The 11,662-nt window shown below is 41.0% G+C and overlaps 1 protein-coding gene across 3 annotated transcripts in view; it reads right to left on the reverse strand.

Annotated features, from left to right (window-relative positions):
• Positions 1-11,662, reverse strand: part of CAMSAP1 (calmodulin regulated spectrin associated protein 1) — a 45,034-nt gene that overhangs the window by 8,956 nt on the left and 24,416 nt on the right. For 2 of the 3 annotated variants that reach the window (XM_064171519.1, XM_064171520.1), the window contains exons 6-13: positions 11,292-11,324; positions 7,409-7,550; positions 5,862-6,001; positions 5,670-5,766; positions 4,864-5,038; positions 4,153-4,247; positions 3,285-3,369; positions 360-2,796 (exon numbers count right to left, since the gene is read on the reverse strand). In XM_064171519.1, the coding sequence (XP_064027589.1) occupies positions 360-2,796; positions 3,285-3,369; positions 4,153-4,247; positions 4,864-5,038; positions 5,670-5,766; positions 5,862-6,001; positions 7,409-7,550; positions 11,292-11,324 (3,204 nt within the window). The remainder of the gene's footprint in view (positions 1-359; positions 2,797-3,284; positions 3,370-4,152; positions 4,248-4,863; positions 5,039-5,669; positions 5,767-5,861; positions 6,002-7,408; positions 7,551-11,291; positions 11,325-11,662) is intronic. The other variant, XM_064171521.1, reaches the window with a different exon arrangement.

The following is an 11,662-nucleotide window of genomic DNA, read 5'->3' on the forward strand; positions in this document are numbered from 1 at the left end:
ATGCTGGGGTTCCAAAATGCTGATTCCTTTCCTTTGCACCCTGTGGCAATTTTGTGCCTTGTTTATAACACACTTCTATGTTTGTCTCTTTGTCAGGAAAGGAAAAAAAGGGAAAGAGAAGAAAAGCAAAGTTAAGCCTAGCTGCTAGTCAGGTTAGCAAGAACCAGGATTTTATACACTAGTCAAAAACTTACTACTCCACATGCAATTATTTTCCAGTGCAGCTTTAAAAACCGCCAATACCACAATCAAAATGTATCATGTTCCACCAGAACACTGATGAGTGCAGTGGACAAAAGCAGTTCTAGAGCTAGCTAAATGTGTAACAATAACCAAACATAGAAAAATAATTTATTTACCTTGAAGAAAAAGCCCACACCAGATTTCTGATCACTTTCACTGATTATGTCTGCAGAGCTGTCCTGGTTTTCAAGCTCTCCTTCATCAGGAGCTTTTAATTCAGACAAGTCTACCTCAATGAGATTAGCTTTGCTTCTCAGTGGCTCATCCACTGGGACATTTTCTTTTCCTGAGCCATCAGAAGAATTCAAGCCTGTGTCCTTGAAGCTGTCATTCACCTCATTGCTCATTTCAGAAATAATATTTGCATCTTTGGAGGTGGAGAGAGCAAGAGCCCGTTGATTGCTCTCATCATGAAGTCTATAGGTATCAAAGAAACACTTCTCTTGAGCAGCACTTCCATGATCAGGGCTACTTTCCAAACTGATGTCTGTTGGTGTCTTAGCCAAGCTGTTTGGTGGAAATGGTCTTAAGTGTGGTAAGGTTTCTAGGGTCTGTGTCGGGGTTTTAACACGTGCTGAGTTTTGCTGTCTGTCTTTAGTGACTTTCAGATCAGTTGGTCGGCCTGATCGAGAACTCCTTCCTTGGCCAAATCGAGGTGGCTTCCGAAGACTGTTCATTCCAGTGGGAGACAGGGGCTCAACAAAATGAATTGATGGTTTTACCTTTTGGTCCTGAGAGTTACTTCTGGGTCCTGGTGTTGGCACTGTCGGAGATTTCATCAGCAGTTCTTGTTGCTGAGAAATCTTTAGTATAGCCTGCTGGAGTGTACTGATTGTTTCATTTAGCTTTTCAATAGAGAGATCACATTCGTTTATATCCACCTCTGTCACGTTGTCTTCTAGGAGGGCAACAGAAATCATTTTACTTTTTTCCAAGTCATGCATAGCAGCAGAGTCTTTTGGTTTATGTGGCTCAGCAAAAGCCAGGCTTTCTTGCATTTTCACTTTTGTTACTTCTTGAGAATCATTCAGCATTTCTTCTCTCTCCTCCTCTTTCACGAGAAACTCCTCAGATTTGGAACCTAAAGAAACTTCATCTAAGTCTTCACCGTTGTGCCGAGAGAACTCTTTTGCAAAGTGTTCTGGTCTAAGAGGCTGCGGAGCATCAGGAGATTTCCCTTTTTTAACCACATGCAAGAAAGCTGCCTTGCCCAATTTTAGTCGCTGCCTGGCCGATAAGGCTTCCATCTTCTTCTTCTGAGCTTCTATTGCCCTCCGTTTCTCTTCCAACTGCATATGAAGCTGCACCAATTCCGAGGCTAAAAGATTAACATTGTCTTTATTTTGTCTGTTGGGGCTTTGTTCTCGCTTTTGTTTCCACGTGGTCAGGGGTGCTGGGCAGCTCTCTGAGCCGTCTGGTGTGGTCTTCTGTGAACTACTTGTGCTGGACTTTGTTTCATAGCTATTAAGTCTCTGAAGCTTTCGCTCTGCAAAGTTGGTCATCCGAACGCTGCCACTCGTCATCGACACGCTGCTGACTTGAGAAATGGTGCTCAAGCAGGGGCTGGAGCGGCCACTAGCATCGTCCTTATCTTCGTGTTCTTTTACCTTCATATCCTCTTGCAGTTTTGCAGACTCCTCCTCACCAATGTATTTAGCAACAATAGGGTGGTCATCTATGACTACCAAATCTTGGTCAGCATCCTCTATGTCTAAGAGGTCTGAGTCGGAGTCCTGTCTCACCATGGTCCACGTCGTATCCGCAAGATGCGAATTGAGAGCTTTTGCATAACTGACGTTGACTTTGCTTGCTATGTCATCATCTGATTTAGCAGCATGAAGAAAAAATCCTCCAGTGGGCAGCTCCTGAGTGGAAGGATCTAAACTGCTACTAGCCAAAGGTCTGGAAGCCTCTAAGCTTGCCTCCAGCAGTGCTGCTGAATCTGCAGGGCTGGGATCTGCAACTGGAGTGAAATCAGTACTAGAAATTGGAGTAAAAGTCCTATTAAGGTCATGCTCACCATGACTGCTATTCGCTTTCTTGCGGATCAAAGACAGGTGTCCTTCATTTAATCTCTTTGCTATAAAACTCCTTTGCTTCCCCTCCCCACATTCATCCTCTTTATTGATTATCTGTTTTTCCTTTGCTGGTTTTAGAACTGCAGGCATTAAAGGCTCCAAGTAAAAACTCTCTGGCTTGCCTTCTGAAGTCTCGCTATGAGTCTTTGGAGACCATGCAGTTGTAACTATGCTGGGCACCCTGGCTGAGGCGTTCTGCAACTCAAGATCACCACGGTTTGGCCTGTCTTCAGATCTGATTATTGCAATAAGCTCCTCATCTTCATCCTCAATTTCCACATTGTTCAGCAAGCTCTTCCCATTGGTTTTTGCTGAGGGAGGATGGGGTTGATTTTTTGGAGTGATGTTAACAATGTTTGAAGCAAGACTGTCTTTGCTGATGGATCTGGCCAGACTAATGCTATCACCAGACCCAGGGTCCACATCAGTACTGGCAGAATGATGAAGAGCAAATGGTGTTGGCTGAGACAGAGGCCTAGAAAAGATAAGAATAATTTTGTGATGCTTAAGCACAAACAAAATTAGAATTTATTGATCTAAGAAATGTGATACACACAGCTAATTTTTTTTTGTTCCACTGGAAAATATATCTGGTATCAGAAGTGACCAGCAGTACTAGGCAACAACCTCAGATATTTCCATTTCCAACAGTGCTTACTGAAAAGCATTTAAATCATTGATTTTAGCATTGCAAATACTTTTAAGTGATCACTTAAAATGCACATTAAAAAACAAAACTAGTGACTGGCAGAGAGGTGTTAAATGTCCCCTAGAAACGTTCTAGGTCAGGTTGGACAGCGATCTGACCAACCTCCTCAGTACAGATGGCTTGGACTAGACCTTCAAAGGTCATTCTGTGACTCTCATTCCATTTTAAGCAAGTGATACCACATTACCACAACAAAACTGTCACAGTATGCTTTTGTGAAACAGTACTGCACTACTGAAAAGCATTTCTGTTACCTGGGCTTCCTCTCTGGCCATGCAAGGACTGCACCTCGTGGCTGCCCATCAACACGGGTCAGAGAGTTAGAACGATGCCTATGACCTGGAAGATGTTAAATTGTTACATTTAAGAATTGTCTTCAAACTTTTTTTACTCGACTGAAGAGCAAACATAATAAACTCTTTCACCAAGAGAGGGCAGCAGTAAACAGATTTGCTGAAATAATAACCAAAGTCTGAAACAGGAATACAATAGGAAGTGATCACATAAACATATCTGAGATTTCTGGATTACCAAACATGCAACTCTTCAATTTCCTCTCCCCATCAGCCCCACAATCTTAAAAAGGAAGAAAGAGATGAAAGGAAAAACAGTCCTCACTGCATGTTTAGAGCCTAAACAGTTGGAAAGTTGAAGCTTAGCTGTTAAACGAAAGGAAACTCTGAGCATCTTTCTGTAAGAACAAACCCTAAGCTGCCAGTAATTAAACATAAAAATGTTTGGGCAAAGTATGTCAAGTACTAGAGTGAGTTTGTCATGCTTGGATGTGAGCCTGACTTTCCAAGAACTTTAAGATTCATAAGACATTTAACTAGTGGTTTTTTCCTTTCTTTTCACAGAACTGACTTATTAGTCTCAATTTCTTGACTCGAGATTCTGAGAAAAAGCTAATTTGTGAGAGAGAAAAATATTTCAGAAATCCAGTAATTTTCTCTAAATATCTTTAGCATCATCACTGAAACTTAACAAGTTCACCACTTGGCTGACAGCAATTCAGTTCCATTTCAGATCACTCACATACACAAACTTAGGCTATTTTCTTCTCCATTACTGTATTGACATTGATGGTGACTGTCTGTGGAAACAAATTCAAAGTCAACTTACCAGGGCTGTCTTCTCCCTGGAGAGATTTTTGTTGCTTTTGCCTGAGGGGCAGCAGTGGATGGGAAGGGCTGAAGGCAGGGCTTCCTCCTTTGCCACTAATTCAGAAAAGAAAAAAATTCCTTTACCATGAGAGTTTTTCTTTTACAATGAAAGACATTCTGTAGCTGCACAGTATCCATGGTGACAGTAGCCCCTGCCCTCTTTAAAACACTAGTATATCATTAAAGAAATTAAGGAGAAGAAAAAGCTTTCATATCTAACAAAACCACAGCAAAACTGAAATCAAACTGTTTAAGTGTCCAAACACAGCAGATTTCAAGTGTACATTATCTAAATAGTAAAGTAAAAGCTGAAATAACCTATTGGTTGCCATCAAACTTAGGTCAGCTGAAAAACTTTGTAATTAACCTTCTTGTATCTTAGATTCTATTTAGGTTTGTTTCCTTATTATCATTTATAGGATATGGCTTGTAAAGATGAGCTGTTTGAACATCACATTTCACATGCTTCCAAAACAGAAGATAGACTGATGACTTCTGCAATGCAAAGGTGACATTTACTGCTGGGACTAATTGGCATTTGCCAAACAAACACAAAAGAGCACTTCAGAACACAGTAAAGACTGACTGCACGCAACTCAGATGGACTCCATTTGCAGCAAAACCTGAATGCTCATCCAGTGAAGATTAAAGGCCATCAAAACAGACTCACAGATAGTCGGACTCCTCAGGGTGCAGGTAGTATCTACTGCACTCAGGGCCTGCCTGAGGTGAGGGCTGCACATCTGCAGGAGCTGCACTAGCAGGGCTGGCCATGAAGCTTCGCTTGGTTGCATTGGAAATAGGAACAGGGGGGCGGCTGCTCTTCTGCTGCAGCACTGTTTTAACTGTGCATGGATTTAACATGAACACAACTTGTGTTAGCTATTGAAGTCAACAGAACAGGACATTTCCAGACTGCAGTATATTCAAATGAAAAATTTACAACACAACACCAAAATGAAACCTGAAGTAAGTATATTTAAAATATCAATTCATAGAATGTTTGGGGGTGAAAAAGACCTTAAAGATCATCTAGTTCCAATACCCCTACCATGGACAAGGACACCTTCCACTAGACCAGGTTGCTTAATACCTCATCCAACCTAGCCTTGAATAACTCCAGGGAGGATGCATCCACGACCTCCCTGGGCAGCCTGTTCCAGTGTCTCACCACCCTTACTGTCAAGATTTTCTTTCTAATATTCAGCCTAAATCTACCCCCCTCCTTACAGTGACCTCACAGGAAAGGAAGTTCTAGTAATTAACGACTCTAGGGAAAACATTATCTATCTCATTCCAAAAAGTCAGAACTCACATGTATCTAGGACTAACTTCCTTCCTGTTTTACTGCTTTCAAAGATCCCAGCAAGCAAGAAGTTTGACAAGAATCAGAAGTCCAAAGGAAACTGTAACAGTTTCATTGTAAGAGAACATTTTAAAGAACATTCTAACATCTACCAAGAGTTAAAAACTTACCATCTTTTATTTCCTGAATATCTCTTGGTTGTACAAAGTCTGGTTTGACATTCTCAAACCACCAGAAGAGTTCGGCAATGAACACCATGACGTTAGGCTATGACGGGGGAAGAAAAAGCACATCTCACAGTAACAAAATACTTAGTATTTAGCCCTCTTACTTAAAAATGTAGCCTTTGTTATGTTCCTTACCTTTAAAACCAAAGGAGCATACAACATGTCCTCCAATGTGAGGTAAAAGCATTTGTTTAGATACTCATTTGAGAATTCTCTCAAAAGCTGAATATTATAGAGGCTGTCTGCAATTGAAGTGACTTCCTTCAAACAAATATCTAGGAAAGTGAGAAACATGAGTAAGCTACAACACTGCTGAAATGAGTTAACTTCTCATCCACGACTAAGAGAAACACTAAGTACAGGAGCTTCACAGACTGCTTATACACCATCATTTAATACTTGTGGCATTTCTCTACCTGTTAAGTACCAGAAGGATAGGAAAAGGAGGGGAAAACCCCCACAGATAAAAGATTCTGCAGTCATCACAGAATCCAGACAGAATCCTGTACATCACAGCAAAAGAGGTAAGCAGGTTACAAATGATACACATAATGACAAAATACAAAACCAACTAAATCCAAACACCTTGATTTGCAAATACTAAAAGGTTATTCCTAAGACACACACTGCTGGCTGCTTTTGAAGCCACTCAGGAGCTCTGCAAGGTACAACAAAACTGAGAATTTAAAAACTAATATAAAAATGCTGATGTGTAGAAGTAAAATGCAACAAGGATATTGACTTATTGAAAAAACAAACCACAAACAATACATTTCCTGTAAAAGAGAACTCCTGCTTGATATGCTGAAGAGTGACAATTGTCAAAGACTGGCAGAAGCTATTTTAAGATCTAGACTGTAAAATGTCAAATTCTGTACTCCTACAGAACATGAGGCCTGGCAGTGAACAGTAGCTAGACATGTCCTTTGTTATGGTCTACTGAAACCAAGCTCAGTTATTTGAGCCAAAAAAAAGGTCACATCCTCTAGATTTCTAAAAGAATTACTATTTTGTAGCTCTTAATAGACAGAACAGAACCTTCTAAAAGCAAAATCAAAGTTACTTTTGAAATCCACTGATGCAGGTTCCATATGTGCTGGAACATGTCCAGAGAAGGGCGACAAAGCTGATGAAAGGTCTGGAACACAAACCCTATGAGGAGAGGCTGAGGGAGCTGGGGGTGTGCAGACTGGAAAAGAAAAGGCTCAGGGCAGAGCTCATTGCTGCCTACAACTACCTGAAGGGACATTATAGCTAGGAGGGGGGTGGCCTCTTCTCCCAGGCAACCAGCAACAGAACAAGGGGACACAGTCTCAAGTTGTGCCGGGGAAAGTACAGGCTGGATGTTAGGAGGAAGTTCTTCACAGAGAGAGTGATTGGCATTGGAATGGGCTGCCCAGGGAGGTGGTGGAGGCACTGTCCCTGGAGGTCTTCATGAAAAGACTGGATGAAGCACTTAGTGCCATGATCTAGTTGACTGGATAGGGCTGGGTGCTAGGTTGGACTGGATGATCTTGGAGGTCTCTTCCAGCCTGGTTGATTCTATGATATGTGACCTAGCTAACTTGCTGTAGGTGACTCCCTACTAGATGTGCCACGTTTTAATTTGCTAATCTATTTCTAATTCAGATTCCCAAGATTTAAGACATTTTTAGTTATTTTTAGTGATCTTTATTACATACCATCTAGTTTCATGTGCTCTGGACAATAATAGTGTATTACAGCCAGAAGAGCAGCACCATCACTACCATCCTTCATCAAATCTTCAAGCAAAGGGAAGTAAGGCAATTGCCTGCTTGAAAGATGGTCTCTGCGGTAACGCACCTGACAAAAGAACACAGATGTTCACAAGATGCTGGCAAAAAGAGAAGAGGGAAAAAAGGGCATTTTTGTTAAGCACTGAAAACTCTTTACGGTGGATCCTTTATAGCATTCTGCTCTAAGTCAAAAGCAATTTCCAAGGTTGTATTTTTCTCTCAATGGAAGCCAATTCTGAAGAATTCAGTGCTCCCCTTTTTAATAGCTCTCCTCGTATCTGGAAGCAATCCATGCTGCTAAACTCCTAGCTTCAGCCACACATTTTAACTTGTTTCAAGCAATTTAAGTCAAAATCCTTCCACACAGATGCATGAATGCAGCAGATCCAAAGAAAAGAGACATAGATAACTACAGGAAAACGCTTAAAGCTTGGCAGAAACAAACCAAAACCAAAAGCACAGCCAAAAATAATAGCTGAGCTGGTGCTTTCTCATACGTTACCTACATCCACAGACCTGCCATCAGGTCCACAGACAGCAAAGCTCCCTCAGAGAGATTCAGAACATTCTATGGCTGTCAAGCCAGAACCCAATACTAATGGCATGCAAAAGAAAAAATGTGTCCTTTTCCACAAGTGGTCAGCAAGAAGAGCACCAGGCCTGGCACATCAGCAGCAAGGCTCCCTTGGACTGCACTACAGAGCAGAACCAAACTCTCTGCACACCCCTCTCTAGCCCTCGTGTCATTTGGAGCAGGGCTGAAGAGTAGCTAAAGCCAGTCAACTATGGAACAAATCTTGGCATTGCCTCTTGCAGTCTCTGCAAGAGAAGTTTAGTGTTGCTAGTTGCTAGACACTCACATGCCAGCTAGACTAGAAGGCTCTATCTACAGGTTGGAGCAGCAAAGCGCAGGCAAGCAAGAGAGCAGCAAGGCAGAGAGCCTAGCAGGAACACCTCTCAGTGCTGGAAAAAGGTTCCTTTTACACTTCAGTGATTAATATCACCTAGCATTTAACAAACTGTCTCGATCAATGTGCTGGCCTAACATGCAGTTATACAGAGAATGTAATTAATCATCAGAGGCAAGCTGGATGTCACCACCTTCCAGGAAGCACCCACTCACACACACTCTCATGGGTGTCAGTTTAGGATGGCACAGGCTGAGAAAAAAAATCTGTTCAAAGGAACGAAGCCTACTTTTAATCAGGGTAATAAGAACCAGTTTCATTTATTCATTTCGCACAAATATAAACACATTCAGTTTTCCTGGCAAAGGCAGGCAACTCTAAAAGCTACCTCTACAAGCTACCCCTATTTTTCCCCATTCTTTTACCAGGTGTAAATTAATTTGTTGGGTTTTTTTTCCCCCCAGCCTGGAGCACTCCACAAATATGTAATGGAATGTGAATCATACTGTACCACACGAGCATATTCCACTGGTTCCAGCATGCAGTGCGATACGGCATGCATCAGATCAGGCTTACACAGAAAGAAACAGTGAGATACAGGATGGTGATTAAACATGAAAAATCAAAATCAAAAGCATTAGCAACATCCATTATGCACTGGGAATGTGGTCATTAAGTCTGATAAAATGAGGATGCACACCGAGGTGAACTGGTTAGCTTAAAAGGTTCATCATTATCCACTTAGTTGAAGTAAGCATCTTAAAGATGAACTTCAGAAGTTTGTTTTTAAAACTCTAATCCCTCCTGTATGTAAAGTTAGTACAAGTATTTCCTTTCCAAAAGGTTTAAGAGGAATTTAAACCAACTACACTCTGAGAACCAAAAATCTACAAGAATTCCTTGGTTATTTTAGCTTTGGTGAAAAAAAAACCACAGATTTATCAATGAAGTTTTAATGAACTTCATCCCTTATTTTTTGCTCAAGTGATACTCCCTTCATCATTCAGTTTTTTAATACTGAGAATTCTGAATTCTTTATTTCCTAAGCTGAATTTTGTGGTTTCTTGACCCCCATGCATATAATTAATGATATTTGTATGCATTAAAGTGCAGAAATGGGTGCTACTGAAAGAGAGGTAATTCTGTACTAAAGAAAATAGAAAATCAAAAAGAAACACACAAGCGACATCGGCTGACAATTACTATGGAGACTACAGCATCTGTCAGTAAAGCAGTGTAATCTAAATGTTACTGCTCTACCAGTGAGCTAAGCTCTATTTACCAACAACTTCAAAGAAGCAGAAAATTCCTGAGGGTGGAAGGGACCTTTAGTCTAACATCCCTACATTGAGTAAGCACATCTTCAAGTGGAGCAGGTTGCTCGGAGCCCCAGACAACCTCACCTAGAAAACCTCTCTGGGAAACTTGTTCTAGTGTCTCACCACCTTCAGTGTAACCTGTTTCTTCCTTGTATCTAGCCTAAACCTTTACTCTTTTAGGTTAAAACCATCACCCCACGTGCTGTCACAACAGACCCTCTAAAAAGATTGTTCACATCTTTCTTACAGGCTCCTTTAAGTACTGAATAGCCACAGTAAGGTCCTCCCACAGTTCAACGACATCCTGTAAGTCCATTCCATTTCTGTAGTTTCTTTTGCTCTCACCCAGTTAACTCTAAACAAAACAAAAACCTACTCAACTTCCTGGAAAGGCTATCAAATGATTGCCCCAATCACAGATGTGATCTTTGAGCACACTAGAAGGTAAGTGATAAGCATTAAGTCAATACTTCATCACATACCGGATCAGGCCATTAAACAAGGCTGGAAGACAAGGGCTCACAGAGCCTATTAGCCTGCAGGTCCCCACTCAAATGTCCTTTATTTCAGGTATTTCAGCTTTTACTGCAGTCCATACACTTGGTTCAAAAGTATAAATAAGGCAGAGGAATGGGACCAAGCTCTCTGTGGAAAGGCAAAGAGATTGAAAGTGACTGTCCCACCACATTGCCTTTTCCAAGTGCACCGCTCTTTGGAATCTACAGATGGGACAACAGCTCTCATCTTCCCAGAGAGAAAATGAAAAAAGCCAAATCCAGCAAATGCAGGAGAAAGGGCATCAAGGCTAAGGAAAGCAGAGGAACAAACTAAAATCTCTACAAGTTGAAATAAAGCCAGGAAACTCGGCCAAAAGAAAGCAGGCTTGAATACTAGAAATACAATTGTGTTGTTTTTTAGATATAGTGGAATTGATATTCCATTTCACACCACCATAAAGAAGTATTTTTTTCTGATGGGGAAGCTGTCACTACTCTCACTATGCCAGCTCCGGTCTTATTAATTCAGCATGCAGTTCCAGCCACCCTGCCAGCAGCTCCAGACTGGTTTGTCCAATCTTCTAACCTCATCTCAATGAATAACAGTGTTCTGGTTTGGACAGATTTACAAACCTGAACCAGAGCAGGTGTAAGAGCATTATATAATGAACAGCTGCAAACATCTGACTACCTTAACTATGGATTCAAAGACTAAGCAACCATTTAAACCAACCAGCCTTGACATCACCTTAGTGCTGTGATCTATGGCCTGCTTACAACAAAACCAGTAAACACAACTGTTTCAACTGTTTGCTCTCTAGGGTTTTTTGCTGCTATTCCAGCTCCCTCCCTCCTGCACTGGGAAAACAATTTTGAAATGCTGTAAAGTGATTATACTACAGCTGTACAGTGTGCAGAAATCATGTTATGAAAACTAAGCCTGCTGACTCAAAAGGTTATGCAGTGGTTGGTTATTTTCCTCAAAAACCATCTAAGAAGCATGGTAATGGAAGCAAACACTCTGAAGAAACTGAAAAAGCCATGGTTTTGTGGATGACAACTGGTGTAAAAGTAGTTCACTTACAGGTACTAATTTCCAATACCATTTGGAAGGAGACTGCTCAGGAAGCAAGGAAAGGAATGTAGGAATAGGAAAGGAACATCAGCAATGCAAGTTAAAAGCAGTAGTACTTAAATGCACTTCAGCAATACACACTTTCATAGTTTAGAGGGCTTCCAGCTTAGAAAGCTAGATTTATAAGTATTAAAATGAGACTCAGAATTCAATAGAGTCAAGTTGTTAAAGAGATCCTTCAGACCACACATTAACTTATAAATTAAACAGCTCTTTAGCCCCTTAGTGATGTTATTTTGCATAAAAAGCACAGAAAAATCATCTGTCACCAACACAGAAGTTAAACAATTGTGCTGTGTTCATGTATCGCACTCTTAGCC

This window comes from Pogoniulus pusillus, chromosome 35 (assembly GCF_015220805.1).
Source record: "Pogoniulus pusillus isolate bPogPus1 chromosome 35, bPogPus1.pri, whole genome shotgun sequence".
Taxonomy (NCBI): domain Eukaryota; kingdom Metazoa; phylum Chordata; class Aves; order Piciformes; family Lybiidae; genus Pogoniulus; species Pogoniulus pusillus.